Below are 18324 nucleotides of genomic sequence, written 5' to 3' on the forward strand. Positions count from 1 at the left end.
GTCTGCAGAGAGATATAGATAAGTTGTGAGTGGGCAAGTGTCTGGCTTTGGTCTACAGTGTTGGTAAATGTGAGGTCATCCACTTTGGAAGGGAAAATGGAAGATCAAATTATTATTTAAATGGTAAAAGATTGCAGTATGCTGATGGGCAGAAAGTCTTAGGGGTGCTTGTGCATGAATCACAAAAGGTTGGTTTACATGCGTAACAGACCATCAAGATGACAAATGGAATATTGGGTCTTCATTGCTGGAGGGACTGAATTTAAGAGCAGAAAGACTATGCTGCAGCTGTACAGGGGTAATTGTGAGGCCACACCTGGGGTACTGCATGCAGTCCTGGTCTCCTTACCTGAGGAGGGATATACTGGCTTGGAGGCGGTACAGGAGAGGTTTACCAGATTGTTTCCAGAGATGAGAGTGTTAGACTATGAGGAGATTGAGAAGCCTGGGACTGTACTCACTGGTATTCAGAAGAATGAGTGGAGATCTTATATAAGCATACAAAATTATGAAAGGGGTAGATAAGATAGAGGCAGGAAAGCTGTTCCCACTAGAAGGTGAGATTACAACTAGCCTCAAGATTTAGGGGAGTAGATTTAGCACAGAGATAAGGAGGAACTGCTTTTCTCAAAGAGTGGTGAATCTGTGGAATTCTATGCTCAATAAACCAGTGGAGCCTACCACAGTAAATATATTTAAAACAAGGTTGAATAGATTTTTGCATAATAGGGGAATTAAGGGTTATGGGAAAAGACAGGTAGGTGGAGACGAGTCCATGGCCAGATCAGCCATGATCTTAATGAATGACAGAGCTGGCTTGATGTGCCACATAGCCTCCTCCTATTTCCAATGTTCTCTCCTATTTCCAATGTTCTTATGGTGTTTTGACCATGATTGTTCTTTGCAATTTTTCCCCCCCAGAAGTGGTTTGCTATTGTCTTCTTCTGGGCAGTGTCTTTACAAGACGGGTGACCCACCCATATCAATACACTTCAGAGAATAGCTGCCTGGCATCAGTAATTACATAACCAGCTGATATGATCATCCATCCACCACCTGCTCCCATGGCTTCACTGACCTCATCGGGGGGGGGGGGGGGGGACTAAGCTAAACAGCTCCAAATTTTCATTCCATTGATAAACCTACTATGGGTGATGTGATAGAGTTACGCCTCTATCAAAGGAAGTGAAAGTATTCCTCCTCTCTGCCAGACTGCAGGTCACCTTGGGCAAAGTGTAGCACCTGCTCCACTCCACCCCCTAACCCTGAGATTAGGGTTACCTGAAGCCATGGGAGCAGGTGGTGGATGGTTGTATGGGCAGCTGAAGGCTACGATGCCAAACCACTTCTGTAGAAAAATCTGCCAAAGACAATCATGGTCATGGAAAGATCTTGAACGCCCATGTCATACAAAATGGCACTTCATATAGTTCAACCGGAATGTTATCAGATCCTGATGATTTCCCCTTTTGCATTTTCTTCAGAGCAGGTTCCACCTCTTCTTTCAGTATTGCTGAGCCCTTGTTGTTGTTGCCAATATCAAAGTTGTCCTCTCGGTCTTTGTCGTCATATAGGTCTTTGATGTATTCTGACCATCTTTGCATTACTTTTCCTTATTCTATAATTGTAGATCCGTCTTTTGCTTTTATACATCCTGTTGTTGCCCACTTTGTGACCTCTTTGATCTCATTGTGAATACATTTGCTGTTGTTGGTTTTCTGCAATTGTCCTATTAACTCATATTTGTCCTTAAGCTACTTTTCTTTTGCTTCCTTGCACTTGGTTGTTATCTGTGCATGCAAGGATACGTAGACTTCTTTGTTTTACTTACATTTTCTTCTTTGTTCCATAAGATTCAGAATTCTACTTAGAATCATCATGCTCAGAATAAGTAACAAAAATAAACCAGAGATCAGTGAAGAACAGTGTAGCAAGGGAACATCAAACGCAACTTATATTCTCAGAAATATTATCAAAAGGTTAATAGAAGTACAAGACCTATAATTCTGTTTCATTGACTACACAAAAGCCTTTGACACAGTGAAATGCCAAGTCATCATGAAAATGCTTAAAGATATTAATATCGACAGAAAAGATCTAAGAATAATCAGGAACCTCTACTGGCAACAAAGTGCAGCCATACAGATAGACAACGAGATTGGTGAATATCAGCCAATAAAGCGAGGAATCAGACAGGGTTGTGTTCTATCACCAGACCTGTTCTCCCTGTATAGTGAAAACATCATGAAAACCATACAAGACCCACCTGGAATAAGTATAGGAGGATACAATATCAACAACCTCCGCTATGCAAATGATACAGTACTGATAGCAAATAGTGCAGTAAATTTACAGAAGCTAATATCCACCATCAACACAGAGAGCGAAAGACTTGGCCTAACCTTAACGAAAAAGAAAACTGAAGTAATGGTAAAGAAAAAAGAAAGCTGATATCCCAAACTGTACGATCATATTGGAAAATTAAATCCTAAAACAAGCTCACAACTTCAAGTACCTTGGATCAAGGGTAACATCTGATGGCAAATACGAAACAGACATAAAAGGAAGAATAGCAATGGCAAGAACAGTATTTACAGAAATGAGAAGCATCCTAATGAACAAGAAAATAGCAATTGACATCTGCCTTAGAACCCTCAGCTGTCACATTCTTCCTATATTGATGTATGGCTGTGAGTCAAGGACCATCACAAATGCAATGGAAAAAAGAATCAATGCAGCAGAGATATGGTTCCTCAGAAGAATGCTATGCATATCATATACAGACAGTATAACCAACGAAGAAGTTAGACAGAGAACGAAAACAAAACGTACATTACTTTAAAAAAAAATCAGAAAACAGCAATCAAAATTCTTGGACACATCATGCGAAGAGAGGCATTAGAACATTTAGTTACAACTGGAAAGCTGGAAGGAAAAAGCAGAGGCAGACAGAAAATGAAAATGATAGATGGATTAACATCATGGTTAGAAACAGGGGAGGGAACAACTACAATTCGGAGGGTCAGGGTGATGGATGGAGAGACATGATCGCCCACACCGAACAGCAAGGCACCTGAATGAATGTGGGTATTGAGCACCAAAATGCACTGCTCAGATTTGAATTTAGTACCCTAGTTCCTTTATCAAAACTACAAGCTTGGATGCAAAAAAAAATAACACAAACAAAAAAAGTCTTACAACCTCCAATTAGTTGTAAAATTTAACAGTGAGCATGTTTCAAACACAGTACGTGATATAAAAGGTCTTAAAAATACGCAAGTAAATATAATATTTCAGTGGTTAACATTTTAGTAGTGAAACACAACCCTGGGATATGTTCTAGCATTTCTGCAGGATTTGTTAATGGAACTGAAAATCTGCAGCTGTACTCTTACATTGACTTGCAGTTCACTCTGGCGAGATTTCTGTGGACGTGTTTGAACTTTCAAGAATTTGAAGAATTCCCGGACTGTGATCTCACCATCCATCAATTTCTACAAGGGAAAGTATATTTTTACTCAGGTTTCAATTACCTTCTTTTGCAAGACATTGTACACAAGTATCTATATCATATAAAAATATCCTGGATTTGAAGCCATATTTGTTTATTGCATGTATTATACTGCTTAAACATTTAAGTGCAAAATATAAAAGCTGGGGGAAACAAAAAAGCAAACAAGTTACTCATGGAACAACACACAAAATGCTGGTGGAACACAGCAGGCCAGGCAGCATCTATAGGAGAAGCACTGTTGACGTTTTGGGCCAAGACCCTTCGTCAGGACTAACTGAATGGAAAGATAGCAAGAGATTTGAAAGTAGTGGGGGGGGGGGGGGGGGAGAGAAGAGGAAATGCGAAATGATAGAAGACCGGAGGGGGTGGGATGAAGTTACTCATGGCTTCATTCTGAAAGTTGTTTTATTCTGTTGAAGAGCAGCAAGTTATAAAGCACATGTAATACCTTCCTGGCTGCCATAGGTGTTATTATTGATAATTAATAAAAATCTGAAAGATAAGAAAACTTTAACATAGCTTAACACAGAAGTTATACACTATTGTGTATGCCTTGAACTTTCAACATAAGAGATGAACGAAGTCTCTGTTTAAATTACTACATTTGAAATCACAGACAAAACAATAAAACGACCATACCTTATGCAACTCAGACTCCTCCAAGATCACAAGGGATGCATTTAAGTTGCATTTTGGAGCTGGAAAAAAAAATTAAAAGTTGTTCAGCAAGGTTTCAAAATGTCAAATCTCTGTGAACTATCATTAGTTCATGTCCACTTAAAAGCCAATCATCCTTATTTCTAGCCATCCCACCCTACAGTTGGGCACTATAGCAAATGGTGATGACACATGAATAGCATTTTCATTATTATTTATTAAATCTGTCTGATTTGATTCACAAACCATATGCAATAAGAACACAAAATACTAAGCTGCATTTTGAACTATTTTGCCTGACTTCACCTTCAATAAACTGCAAGCCTCAGTGACTACGTCTTTGAGGTACAGATTTCGAAATATTTACAACCAGAAATTCCACATTTTCTCAGCTTAAATTGCTGTTCTATGTATCTAATTGTGGGTTCAATTAGGACAAATCCACGAACAGGACAAATCCTTACCTACTTGGCCCACCAAGTCCCTCCAGAATCCATCCAAGTTTCAAAAAGACCACTTCTCATTCTTCTGAACTCCGAAAAATGAGAACGATTCTTTTTGTCCTCACCCCAGGAATCTGTCTGATTAAACAAGTGCCATACACACCAAAATCCACTAGAAATAGTATGGATAGTTATGAGGCTGTATCGATAGGTAGCGATCATCTTTGTTTAAACATGCTTACAACTGTGTCATGCCTTGTACCAAGTTAAAGGAATCTGATAGTGCACCATCAGGTGTGGAAAATAAAGACAAAAAAATCAGTGCTTCAGGTAAATGAGATTTAATTAGTTATCTCTTAAAGGTAAAATCAAAGTGAAAGAGATCATTTTAAAAATAGAAAAACTAAAATTATATTGTTCTCAGTCTTTAACTGATAAATGGAATAACAGAATCAGTGTCCTGTGAATCCTTTAAAATGTAAAGGGCAGCCAGGTATTGTCTCATTTTGAACTGCACCAGAAAGTAACTGTTGGTTGAACAGCATTTTTTTAAATTCATAAATATCTTGTTAGCCAGGATAAAACTAACAAATCTAAAATGCCATGCATGAATATATCACCGTTCTCATGATGAATGAATGAAAAGTAGCGGGTAGAATCAAGCAAGGTTGAAAACAGTTATGTTACAAATTAATCCAAATATTTTGTTCTAAAAGTCAGGAACATACCGGCAGTCCCAAGCCTGAATGCACAGGGAGGCAAAGCTCTATGCAGTATCTCTAAACAAAAATAAATTTTTCATGCCATGACCCACATGATACATTTCCGCAATGCAAAACGAATTAAGTGTCAATCATAACTTACTGATTGTATCAGCAGAAGTACCATCACCTTTGGTTGAATCCAAGGAACTGTTGTTATCCAGGCTCTTTGTCATCAGACTCAGCAAGTTCTCTTCCACTGTTTCATGCCCTACTCCTTCCCACGGCACAACAGGTGTAATTTTGACCTATGTTAAAAATACCTTGAAAATTATATGAAATGCTACTTCCATGCCAGAGCCAATAACTCTATGAATATTTAGAAATACTAAATTCATAAATTAGAAAATTATCTATTATTGATTTGAAATATTTAGTTGAATGAGCTTGACAAAATGAGAATGTTCACAATGAACTGTGATTTTGTTTTTTTTTTAAGTGCTCTTCAAAGCACCCACCATTAATTTCTTTCATGTGGAACCTAAGGATTAAATATAGCCAAAAAAAGACTGAATTTTGGTGAAAATAAGTTCTTCAAAGCAAACCTAATGTTGTGGTGAAAGTCATTGAAAGAAGGCAGACTGGAATGTACTACAACACAACTCCACATGCAATTTTACTTGGGCAAGAAAAAGGGGACACCAGTGGGATTCAGTTGTCATACTTGTTATAGTAAGCAGCATAATGGAACACACACATGCATCTTTGTTTGCAGGGAATCAGGACGTCAGGATTCAACAGCTACTCCAAGAAGTTAAAGGGTCATTACATTCTAAATATCAATTCATTAAAGTCACTTCATACTGGATCTACCATTTTCATTTAAAAAAAAGTATTTGGAAGGAAAATGTATATACTTTGTCCAAAAGCCAAAATTTCACTATATAGGATATCATTTGGCTTTATTTATAACACTGTTCACATAGAATTACAGTTGAGGCTATACTTAATTTCAAACTTTTGTTGATAATATGACAAACCACCATAATCAAGTGTATTGTGGTTAAAATCTTTAGAGACAATAGACTTAAAATCAATTTCTAGTTCAGAGTTTGAACTCTCTTCCTTTACTCCAATTTATTAATGGAAAATTAATGAGAACAAGTACTCTACTATATCATAGAAACATTCACAACTGCTTTGGTTGCACATTCTTTTTCATTTACCTCTTTTCTAGAAGCATCAGTGCCCTTGCATTCCAATGTTTTTCTTTTGTTGTATGCATTTCCATTTTCTTCTTCACTCCAAACTCGTTTCTGGCACGGCCTTTGTTCCACTGTTGAAATTTTTGAGCATGAAAGAACCTGGTCTGTTGCATTGATACCTTGTTCAAGAGCAGAAAAAGTTTCTCCATACTGCTGTTCGTGGAGAGAGCACCCTTCACTGGATTTCGAACAGAGAGAGGGGTTCACAAAATCCAACATTCTGCTTTCTGCTTCATCACCATCATTCACCTGCATTTTATGCTGTCTATCCAACTGTTCCTGGGAGTTTCCAGAAGGTTCAAATATTTTTGAGCTTTCAAGACCTTTTGATTTGGCTGTTGTATTTAGAAGTGAATCAGAGCAGTGATATTCTACTGATGGTTTTACTACATTCTGATGACTTGAATGCACAGTTCTACATAGATTTCTTCTGCTAGGCAATTTAGGAAGGAAGGCACTAAAAGAGATTTGAGATGCAAGTGTGTCCTTAACAAATGAGCTTTGTTTTGGTAAGCAAGCCTTTGCATCAAATGTTTGACAATCACCAGGGTTGTTGCCATCCATTGGAGGCTTTTCTAATGGAGGGTCAGGAGTTACATCGGGCATGGAATTCATTTTCTGAAGAGATGACACATTAGATATATTTGACTTTATAGATGCATTACATTCCAAATCATTATTTGTTGTACTTACAGATTCAGTTCTTGTCCCTTGAGCAGTACCTTCAGTAACCTGAGACTGAACAAATGCTTCAGAATCTGCCTCCCTGGTCTGATCAATTATTGCTCTCTTTTGGACTTCAAGGTCACTTTTGTGTGTTGGAGTAACATCAGAAGAACTCTCTATGCAGAGTTCGACTCCTTTCAGATTCCTTTTTTCCTGAGCTCCAGTTATGCACTTTGAATTAGCTTCCAAATTTCTTTGAGTGCTACTGCTAGCATGATCCACTTGACGACTAAACTGTTGTTGTTCTGTAACAAGCTTTAACTGGGTAACTTTGTGTTTACCAGATTCATCATGCTTCCCATGAATAAGCATGATGTCTTTTTCTTTAACAGCTGCTGCTTGTTCAGAAACCATGGTATTTGTACTGTAACATGATGATAGGACAGACCCCACAGCATTCAAATCAGAGGTTATATTTGCAGAACAAAGTGCTCCATTTGAAATTGTCTCACAGTTTTCACTATCAATATTGGTTGTATAGCTTTTGGTCATGTCCATATCATTTGCTTCAGAAAATATTGTGGTCCTATCACTAGGAAAAAAACTAGCTGAGCATGTTTCTAATTTTATAGCTGAACCAAGACATCCGCCTTCAATTGCAACTGTATGACTTCTGGTCATATCCATATCATTTGGTTCTGAGACTACCACAGTGTTACCACCAGGAAAGGATGAACTGGAACTAACAGCACAATTTATAATTGCCTCAAAATTCATACTGTCCACCACAGCTACAGGACTTGGAGATATATCCTTATCATTCAACTGTAAAAATATACTAGATTTGGAATTGGGAAGACATGCCAGAGTATTACTGAGACTGGAGCTCATTTTCTGGTAGCCAAAAGTTTGATTGCCATTCATTTTAAAACTTCCATTCTCAGTTGCAACTATATGACTTTTTGTAATTTCCATTACATTTGCTTCTGAAAACACAACAGACCTATCTCTACACAAGGATGCACTTGACCCAACTGTCCAATCAGGCACTCTCCCAACGCTCCCACTATCAATTGTAACTGGGTGGCTTTTGGTTATATCCATTTCATTTGCCTCTGAAAATACTACAGTTTTTTCATTGGGTAACGATGCCACGATGGATCCAAGAGTACTCAATCTGGAACTCTTCCTTGTTGACTGTACTGCTTTGTTTGAAATTGGTCCTAGATTATCACTTTCAATTGCAACTGTATGACTCTGTGTGATATCCATATCATTTGCTTCTGAAAACACCACAGTTCTATCACTAGCAAAGGGTGCATTTGACCCAACTGTGCAATCTGGCATTCTCCCAGCGCTTCCACTGTCAATTGTAACTGTGTGGCTTTTGGTTATATCCATATCATTTGCCTCTGAAAATACTACAGTTTTTTCATTGGGTAACAATGCCACGATGGATCCAAGAGTACTCAATCTGGAACTCTTCCTTGTTGACTGTACTGCTTTGTTTGAAATTGGTCCTAGATCATCACTTTCAATTGCAACTGTATGACTCTGTGTGATATCCATATCATTTGCTTCTGAAAACACCATAGTTCTATCACTAGCAAAGGGTGCATTTGACCCAACTGTGCAATCTGGCATTCTCCCAGCGCTTCCACTGTCAATTGTAACTGTGTGGCTTTTGGTTATATCCATTTCATTTGCCTCTGAAAATACTACAGTTTTTTCATTGGGTAACGATGCCACGATGGATCCAAGAGTACTCAATCTGGAACTCTTCCTTGTTGACTGTAATACTTTGTTTGAAATTGGTCCTAGATTATCACTTTCAATTGCAACTGTATGACTCTGTGTGAAGTCCATATCATTTGCTTCTGAAAACACCACAGTTCTATCACTAGCAAAGGGTGCATTTGACCCAACTGTGCAATCTGGCATTCTCCCAGCGCTTCCACTGTCAATTGTAACTGTGTGGCTTTTGGTTATATCCATGTCATTTGCCTCTGAAAAATTAACGTTATTTTCACTGGGTAACAATGCCATTTTCGATCCAGGAGCAAACAAACTGAAACTCTTCCTTGTTGACTGCAACACTTTGTTTGAAATTTGTCGTGGATCATCACTTTCAATTGCAACTGTATGACTCTGTGTGATATCCATATCATTTACTTCTGAAAACACCACAGTTCTATCACTGGCAAAGGGCGCATTTGACCCAACTTTGCAATTAGACACTTGCCCAAACATTCCACTGTCAATTGAAACTGTGTGGCTTTTGGTTATATCCATGTCGTTTTCATTGGAAAACATCTGAGTTTCTGTCAGATTCTCCTGATGAATACTCAAAGACCTAGATGTCAATTTTGTTGTATCCTGTGCCTTACTCTTCTCAATTCTTTTAGAAGATTCATAACCAGTGACTGTAAGTTCATCATGGATATATGACGGCAACATTGATCTCTCATTTATGTTATCTGTGGCAACTGTTGGCTGATCTTGATTTGTTTGGTGATCTGTCTTCACATTAACGGGTACAGTAACACTTCCTGTCACAGCAATATGATCTGCTCCAGAAAGCACAACAGCCTTATGTTGAGGAAGGGAAGAATCAAGTGTTCCTTTATTTCCTAGTTTTGCTGAGTTATTAGATTCCTTTACTGAATGAAATCCATCACATTTTTCCATGACAAGATGGTTAATAGAAATAGTATGGCTTTTGGTGATCTCCATATCATTATCATGTTCTAGAAACAATATAGTTTTATTTGCATCTAAGCTGTTGGTAGTGTGGTTTTGCAACACTGAGTTATTTGTTTCACAATTTGAAGTTACACCCATGTCTGCCTGTTTAAATTTTTGTTCCTTATAAATGGAGGGCATGAATATCATCTTATTTTCATCTGCCTCAGTGGGTTTTATGCTATTTAAGAATGACTTAAAATTAATTGTCTTTTGATGTTCAGGAGCTACATTTTGTTCCACAGAACTAAAGAACATATTGGAAACTTTCTCTTCTCTGTCATTACTTGAATTTCTATATGCAGGCTTTCCAAAATCAAGCCCAGCCAAGAAAGATTTGAAGTCAATTTTTTTTTGAAGTTCAGAAGTTGGGGTAGTTTCGTCACTTTCCCTTCGCACTTCAAGCCCAGAGATGGGGAAGATTTGATGTTCACTGACAGTATCAATAGTTTTGCAGAGCTGGTTAAAAAAGGAAAGTTAAACACATTTAATGTCATAAAGATCAGATTGCATTCTAATCGTCTCCTACTTTAAGAATAAAAAAGAGCCTAATAACAATTACTAAAAACATACTTGTTTACAAACCTGCTGCTTTCCATAATTTCAGCAGAACAGATAGTGGCCTTACAAATAAATTATTGGAAAATTCAGCCACAAAAAAAGATCATCTGTCATTAAACTGAATTCAAAACAAAGCCTTACTTTCCAAAAATTACCTCTAATTGTTGCAGAGGAGTTCGGAGAGGTGCATGAAGCAGTGCATCCATACCTTGGAAAAGGCAAAAGTTCAAATTAATACTGCATTATCCCTTAATAGGTATGCCAGTTTGTTAACTCATAAGATATGTTTCATCTACTTTTTTTTTTAAAAAGCAAAATCATTCACAGAATACAGCTTCTGTTTCAACCTTGAATTGAAATACATCCATGAGCGATTAAGAAAAAAACACTTTGGTAGATCCTAGTGTCATATTGGGTAGATGAGGAAAGGATGGCATATAACCTTTCCTGAAGGTTGTTAGTGAACCAGACGGATTTTAATTACAGTTCAATGGTTTCACTTATTTTTCTCTTAAATGGTAGCAAATTTATGGAATTCCAGGAAACTTGTCTTCATATAAATAGTCCAAGTTCTCTGTATGCAATCCAATAAGCAAAACAGATATCAGTTGTAAATTTTTAGTCAGAGGACTCAAAATTCATAACACACAGAACAAGAAATTTAACTTAACGTTTTATAAATCAAGAGCAAAATAAATGGTAGAACCAACTAATAAGAATATGATTAGGGCTAATTTCAGGAAATTGCAGAATCACTTTGAAGGACCCAAAAAGTTGAAATAGTTTGGAAATGCATTATCAAAATAATAAAGTCAAGTAGGTTGGAAGTTAGGAATGATGGCATGGCAAAACTGGGAAGAGAATAGGTTTAAGTAGAAGATTTTAAGGTGCATTAATCTGTTTAGTGCAGAAAGTTTTTGCTGAAATAATAGGTACCATGGAACATTTAAAGGGTCTTGGCCTGAAACATTGACTGTTTATTACTTTCCATAGACGCTGCCTGACCTGCTGAGTTCCTCCAGTATTTTGTGTATGTTGCCAATAAACAGAAACTGGAATAATCACCAAACTCACACCAGTAGTAGAAAGTGAGAAAGTAATGACAGCAGGGCACTTGAGAAAATAATAAAACAACTGGGCAATCAATACAGAGTTAAGAAACAATAATCATATTTGACAAGTATGTTGAGAATATTTTTTCCCCCTCAGGTGGCCTCCTACTGTTTCTACTTCTCATGCTCTTTCACCTTCAAATTTGACAAATTTATGCCTGTATGGGCCTTAGTTTAGCATATCTTCAAAAGCATCTCCAACAGTACAATAAAGCCTTAATATGTTGGAGACCGTTTCGCTGAAATAACTTCCGCCACCTCCAATGGGAACCCACTACCAAGCACATCTTTCCCTCCCCCCTCTTTTTGCTTTCCGCAGGGATCACTTCCTACACGACTCCCTTGTCCATTTGTCTCCGCCCCCATCTCTTCCCACTGATCTCCCTCCTGGCACTTAACCCTTGCAAGCGGAACAAGTGCTACACCTGCCCTTACACTTCCACCCTCACCACCATTCAAGGCCCCAGACAGACCTTCCAGGTGAGGCAACACTTCACCTGTGAGTCGGATGGTGTGGTATACTGCGTCCGGTGCTCCCGGTGCAGCCTTTTATATATTGGTGAGACCCAACGCAGACTGGGAGACCATTTCACTGAACACCTATGCTCTGTCCACCAGAGAAAGCAGGATCTCCCAGTGGCCACACATTTTAATTCCATGTCCCATTCCCATTCTGATATGTCTATCCATGGTCTCCTCGACTGTCAAGATGAAGCCACACTCAGGTTGGAGGAACAACACCTTATATTCTGTCTGGGTAGCCTCCAACCTGATGGCCTGAACATTGCTTTCTCTAACTTCTGTTAATGCCCCTCCTCCCCTTCTTACTTCATCCCTGATTTATTTCTCTCCCCTCCCCTTTTTTTCTCTCTCTGTCCATCACTCTTTGCCTGTTCTCCATCTCCCTCTGGTGCCTCCCTCCCCTTTTCTTTCTCACTAGGCCTCCCATCCCATGATCCTTTCCCTTCTCCAGCTCTGTATCCCTTTTGCCAATCACCTTTCAAGCTCTTAGGCTTCACCCCATCCACTTCTGTTTTCTATCATTTCGGATTTCCACCTACTCCTCCCTACTTTCAAATCTCTTACTATCTTTTCTTTCAGTTAGTCCTGACAAAGGGTCTCAGCCCGAAACATCGACATTGCTTCTTCCTATAGATGCTGCCTGGCCTGCTGCATTCCACCAGCATTTTATGTGTGTTGCTTGAATTTCCAGCATCTGCAGATTTCCTTGTGTATACGTTGGAATGTTCTCTTAGGTTATGTATTCACAGAATTGAGCTAATAACTTAAGTGATGGAAAATATATTGGTGAAAAGAGAAATGCCAGAATTGTTTAAAAAAGATAAAAGTCCTGTGTTAATTACTATAAAGAACTATTTTGAGAAGCAATTAGAACAATAAGGTCATAGCCCTGAATATGTTAAAGACAGATATAATATACAATGTTAGACTGATTCCTATTGCAAATACAGAAAAGATGTCTTGCAGGCAACTGGACTTCAAGATACTCAACATATCAATAAAGCCAATTTGAATCACAAGGTAAGCAAAGGGGATGTTTGACATTAAGTGCTACCAGCTTTCCAACTCAAAAGTGGACAAAGTTTGAAATAATGGCAGTTTGAAAATGGAAATTAACGAAGAAAATTGAAGCTATATTATTTCTCACTGTTTCCTTCTGTTCTGGATAACTTTCTATTATATGAGAAACAACATCAATAATTTGTTCAAAAATGTGGCATCTTAACAAAAATAATGCAAACAATACAAAGGATAACTGGAGAATAGAAGAGAATATTTTTACTCACCGGTAATCAAATTTTTCTGTGTTATCACATCTCTGTGAAATAAAAACCAGGTTTTAAATTTAGCTCTAACTAATGTCTTCAGATTTAAAAAAGATAAACTAAAATTTGTTCACCATCAATTGTAAATAAAACAGATTTTAAAGAAAAATTACACTATTACTTTCACTACGGTTTATTCATTGCTATGATCATGATAGACAATCAAACGCTGGGATGGGGAAAAAAAAACAAAGGCAGGTACAGGAACATGCAAAAATACCACTGTACAATAGATCTATTGTGAAAGATTCATTTGTATAGTACTTGCTTTGGGCCAAATATTAAAAAGTACTGAACTTCAGAGCTCTCAGAACAGATTGCTCCAAACACAACAAATTTTGACATTTCAATCTTTGTTGTTCTTTGGAAATTACTAAATGTTATCTCAACAATTAAGTGCACAAATAAATTAGCTTGTTGCACACAAGCATTTTAAAATTATTTCAATACTGAATACAAGCCAAAAAGAGAAACCACATGAATATTCATCTTTTCCTGCACACCTTCTCAACCAATGCCCAAACTTGAAATTTCATATTATAATGCATGCAAAACAGGTAAAGTAATAAATGTCCTCAACTTAACTTTAGTATTGGTCTTTAATTTCAATAGATTTGGTCTTTGATCAAATACGTCAACCATTTACTACTTTGTCAACCATTTGTAACAGTATCTTTTGATATGTCCAGCCATAAATTAATTTAAAGCTTCTTCCTCATCCTTACTGAAAAAAACCTGCCAACTATAAATGCTCAGAGAATTCTTTCCCATCTTTGAGCCTGGTCTCAGTTATATCATAACCCAACTTTTGCCTGTGCCTGCATCTCATGAACCTTAAACTCTTAAATTCCACATCTGACCCAATTCCTTCTAGCTCTGAACAATCTTTTATTCTGTTATTCTTGGTCACTTTCAGTGCCCTGCACTTCATATTTCTTCAATATGTTGCTCCACCACCTTCTTTCTAACCAAGTAATTAAGAGTACAAAAAATAAGCAAGTGTCAGTAATATGACTCCAAGTCTATTCTGACAGCATCTTTTGACCTTGTCTCTTTTCTCCCCGAACTCCAAATCCCTGTTACCACAGTGTACAAAAAAGTTGCTCTCAATTTTGAACATATTCAATCACTAAATAACTTTACAGAATTTCAGCACATCACAAACTTCAAATAAGGAAATTTCTATTCATTCGAGTCCTGGATGGCTGATCCTTTCCCTGACTCTCCCCTTGCTAGTTCTAAACATATCATCAAGCACAGAACAAACAACTCTGAATATCTATTACATCATGCACTCACACAATCTTATTTCAACAGCATCACTTCTCATTATCCTATACTCATGCAAATCTAGCTGAGCCTCTCCTTACAGGTCATAGTGATTTTGCACACACGTTCCAAACCACACATATCCTTCCTTATTTCTGAAGAACAAATCTGCACAGTATTCCAGTTGTAGTCTCACTAAACAATGTAGAAGCATAGCAGCACATCCTTAATATTCCAACTCCATTGTAATAAAGGTTGCTGTAATGTTTGTTCCCCACAATTGCTTAATTTAAATGCATATTAAGTTTGCCTTTTTATGGCTCAGTACATCAAGATCCCTTCATACAAGGATCTTGTATCTCTGGTATTCATCTCTCAGTAAGCAGAGTTTTTCTATTCTTCTGAGTAAAGTATTTGGATTTGTAATTTCCACCCCATCTTTTACAGCATCTACCTCCTTACATCTTCAGCTGACTTTGTTATGGCCTCTTAATTCACCTTTACTCCTTATTTTGGCACTTAGGCATTAACAGTGATTGCATTCTTGGTTATCTGCAGTACTGATGCTTGCTGTAAGCCTCTAGTACAGGGCTTCTCATCCCGGGTTTTGAACTTTGTGTGATGTTAGCGCTTGCAGTGGTGGGCAGTGACTGCAGACCCGTTCACAATCTCATTAGAAGTCTCTCAGCCCAGTATGGCAGTGCAAGGTGGGGCCATGTTTATTCAGTTTTTAATGTGAGATGGGGGAGGCTGTTGATAATTGGTGAACGCTGTATTGCACAGAGGGTAGGACGGTAGGCTGATGAAGAGCACTGTATTGCACGGAGGAGAGGACAGAAGGCTGATGAGGAGAGTGAAATTCGTTTTCCGAGCATTGAATGGACTCTCAACTTGGGCTGTGATGCTAGCCTCTCCCTCCCGAATTACCTCCCCCAATTTTCCCTTAAGCACTGCTGACTGACTTATGGAAGCAAACAAACTACCAAAGCAGCAGAAAATTGGAGGGAAATTTTCATTCTAAAGAAGGACTTTATACTCGCCACAACTCTGCTGCTGGTCTGCCACTTTGTTGTTGTTGTTAAAGGTGGATTGTGTAGGTTAGAAGTGAATTGTATTGTGAAGTTTTTGCATTTTTTGCAGTTTTCTTGTTCAGTTATTTATTATGCTGTTCTTTCTTCTATTTTATTAACCCCCATTCCATTTACAAACTTTATCTACCAAGTCTACCTTTAGAAAAATTAATTCCCATTTTGGCTTAAGTCAGCAATTTAACAGAAATGTATTATGTTTGCCTTAATTTTTAATTCAAGAAAGGTAAGCTAAGCTTAACTACCTGTTTTTATCAAGGAAGATTGGTTAAAAATTCATTCTCTACTCAAAAGAGCATTGATAACTTATTTTTAGATTATTTTAACTACAACTTTCTGATGATGCTATCATACCACAAGCTGTAGATATAACAATTTTTTTTTTTTGCAGGCTTTCACCGAGACCGGAAAATTATTTCAAGGGTTCCTCCAGGGCCAAAAGATTGAGAAAGACTGCTCTAGTATCATCCAGGCAACTTCAAAAATCACAAAAGTTATTCTCACAACTTGCTGGAGTTTAATTTTTAATTTGGTAACATAGTACTATATGATAAATAGCTAACTTCCCATGAAGAAAAAGTATTTTTAAAAAATCAAAGCTTCAAGTGGATAAATAGGAGTGGAGAGGGCAGCAGAGAGGAAATGACACAAAGTTTTTGTGAAATCATTTTCTTTATTAGTACTTATTAGTGCTGTAAACAAGCACTAATAGCAGAAATAGCCTGTTCCGAGATGACTCAATGACATTACTCTTGGGAACTGTCCACAATCTGAATCTTCAGATCTGAATGAATGAATAAGACAGCCATCATTGACTTCATTAAGACCTACTTGGATGGATATGTGCCTTTGAGTGTACCAAGCCTTCCTAAATCAGAAGCCCGGGATGAACCAGGAAATTCACAGACCACCGAGGGATAGATCTGTGGTGCTCAAGACTGCCGATCCAAAGATCTAGGTATAACCTACAGAAGGCCATCTGTGCGAAGTTAGACACAATTGGATGCATGACAGCTACACAGGGTCAGCATGTTATTCCTTCCTACAAGGCGAAACCTAACAGCAGAGCTCAACACCTTTTATACTCACTTTGAAAGTGAGAATAACACTTCACCTGTATGAATCTGGTGATCTCAGAGGCAAACGTCACAACATCCACCAAGAAAAACCTTTGCAAGGCATCAGGCCGCCAACAGTCTACCTGATGGGTACTAAAAATCTAGCTAGTTACTGACCAACTAGCTGATGTTCAAGGATGCATTCACCTCTTACTACTGTGGTCTGATGTTCCTACCAGCTTCAAAAGGGCAGCATTCTACAGGTGGCTCAAGAACAAAGTAAGCTACCTCAAAAGCTGTCATCTGGTATCACTCACATCTACTTTGAACTGCTTTAAAAAGTTGGTCATGGCTAGAATTAACTTCAGCCTGTTATCTACTACCACAACAGATCTATAGCAGATGCAGTCTCACTGGTTCTCCACTTGGCTGTGGAGCACTTAGACAACAGCAAAGCATATATCAGACTGCTGTATATCAATTATGACAGCGTTCAACACCATCCCTTCACTACTAACTAACAAGCTTATTACCCAGTTTCCTATATTCTCTCTTCATGACTTCCTCCCTTTTCAATTGCCTTTTCATTGTCATGATAGGTCTTAAGAGTGGGGAATTTGAGGCTCTGGCTCAAAGGCTTAGGCAAGGAGAGAGGAGGCTAGCATTTTCTTTCTTGTTATACAGTTAGGGCAGTGGGAATGCCAGCCAGGTGAGTGGAGTGTTCCTCTTGCAGGATGTGGAAAGATAGGGAGACGTCCAGTGTCCCTGGCAACTATACCTGCAAGAAGTGTATCCAGCTGCAGCCTCTTACAGTCAAAATTAGGGAGCTGGAGCTGAACGAACTGCAGATCATTCTGAAGGCTTAGGGGTGGATTGACAGGAAATACAGGGAAGTAGTTACATCAAAGGTGCAGGACACAGGTAGCTGGGTGACCATCAGGAGAGGGAAGAGTAGGCTCATTCCGAAAGTTAAGAGACATTGGATCCAGAACCTGGCTATGTGGATTCAGAAGGCAGAGAGTGGTAGTAGACGGAAAGCATTCTGTCTGGAGGCGAGTGACCAATGACGTTCCTCAGGGATCAGTTCTGAGACCTCTGCTCTCTGCAATTTTCATAAATGACTTACCTGAGGAAGTGAAAGGGTGGATAAGTAAGTTTGATGATAACAAGGTTGGTGGTGTGGAGGATTGTGTAGAGTGGTGTTTTAGGTTTCAATGGTGCATTGATAGGGCTAAGATGTGGCAGATGGAGTTCAGTTTTGGAAAAGTATGAAGTGATTCACTCTGGAAGGTCGAATCTAAAGGCAGAACACAAGGTTAATAGCAGGATTCTTAACAGTGTGGAAGACGAGGGGAATCTTGGGTTCACATTCATAAATTCCCAAAAATTGCAGTCCAAGTT

At 38.3% G+C, this 18324-nt stretch overlaps 1 protein-coding gene across 1 annotated transcript in view; it reads right to left on the reverse strand.

Annotated features, from left to right (window-relative positions):
- knl1 (kinetochore scaffold 1) overlaps nucleotides 1–17226 on the reverse strand; it is a 50580-nt gene extending 33354 nt beyond the window's left edge. Inside the window, exons 1-6 of the mRNA XM_059987672.1 lie at nucleotides 17160–17226; nucleotides 10705–10757; nucleotides 6542–10447; nucleotides 5479–5623; nucleotides 4154–4212; nucleotides 3396–3494 (exon numbers count right to left, since the gene is read on the reverse strand). Coding sequence (XP_059843655.1) covers nucleotides 3396–3494; nucleotides 4154–4212; nucleotides 5479–5623; nucleotides 6542–10447; nucleotides 10705–10757; nucleotides 17160–17226 — 4329 coding nt within the window. The remainder of the gene's footprint in view (nucleotides 1–3395; nucleotides 3495–4153; nucleotides 4213–5478; nucleotides 5624–6541; nucleotides 10448–10704; nucleotides 10758–17159) is intronic.
- Between the last annotated feature and the right edge of the window lie 1098 nt (nucleotides 17227–18324).

The sequence above is a fragment of the Hypanus sabinus genome, chromosome 2 (genome assembly GCF_030144855.1).
Source record: "Hypanus sabinus isolate sHypSab1 chromosome 2, sHypSab1.hap1, whole genome shotgun sequence".
NCBI lineage: Eukaryota > Metazoa > Chordata > Chondrichthyes > Myliobatiformes > Dasyatidae > Hypanus > Hypanus sabinus.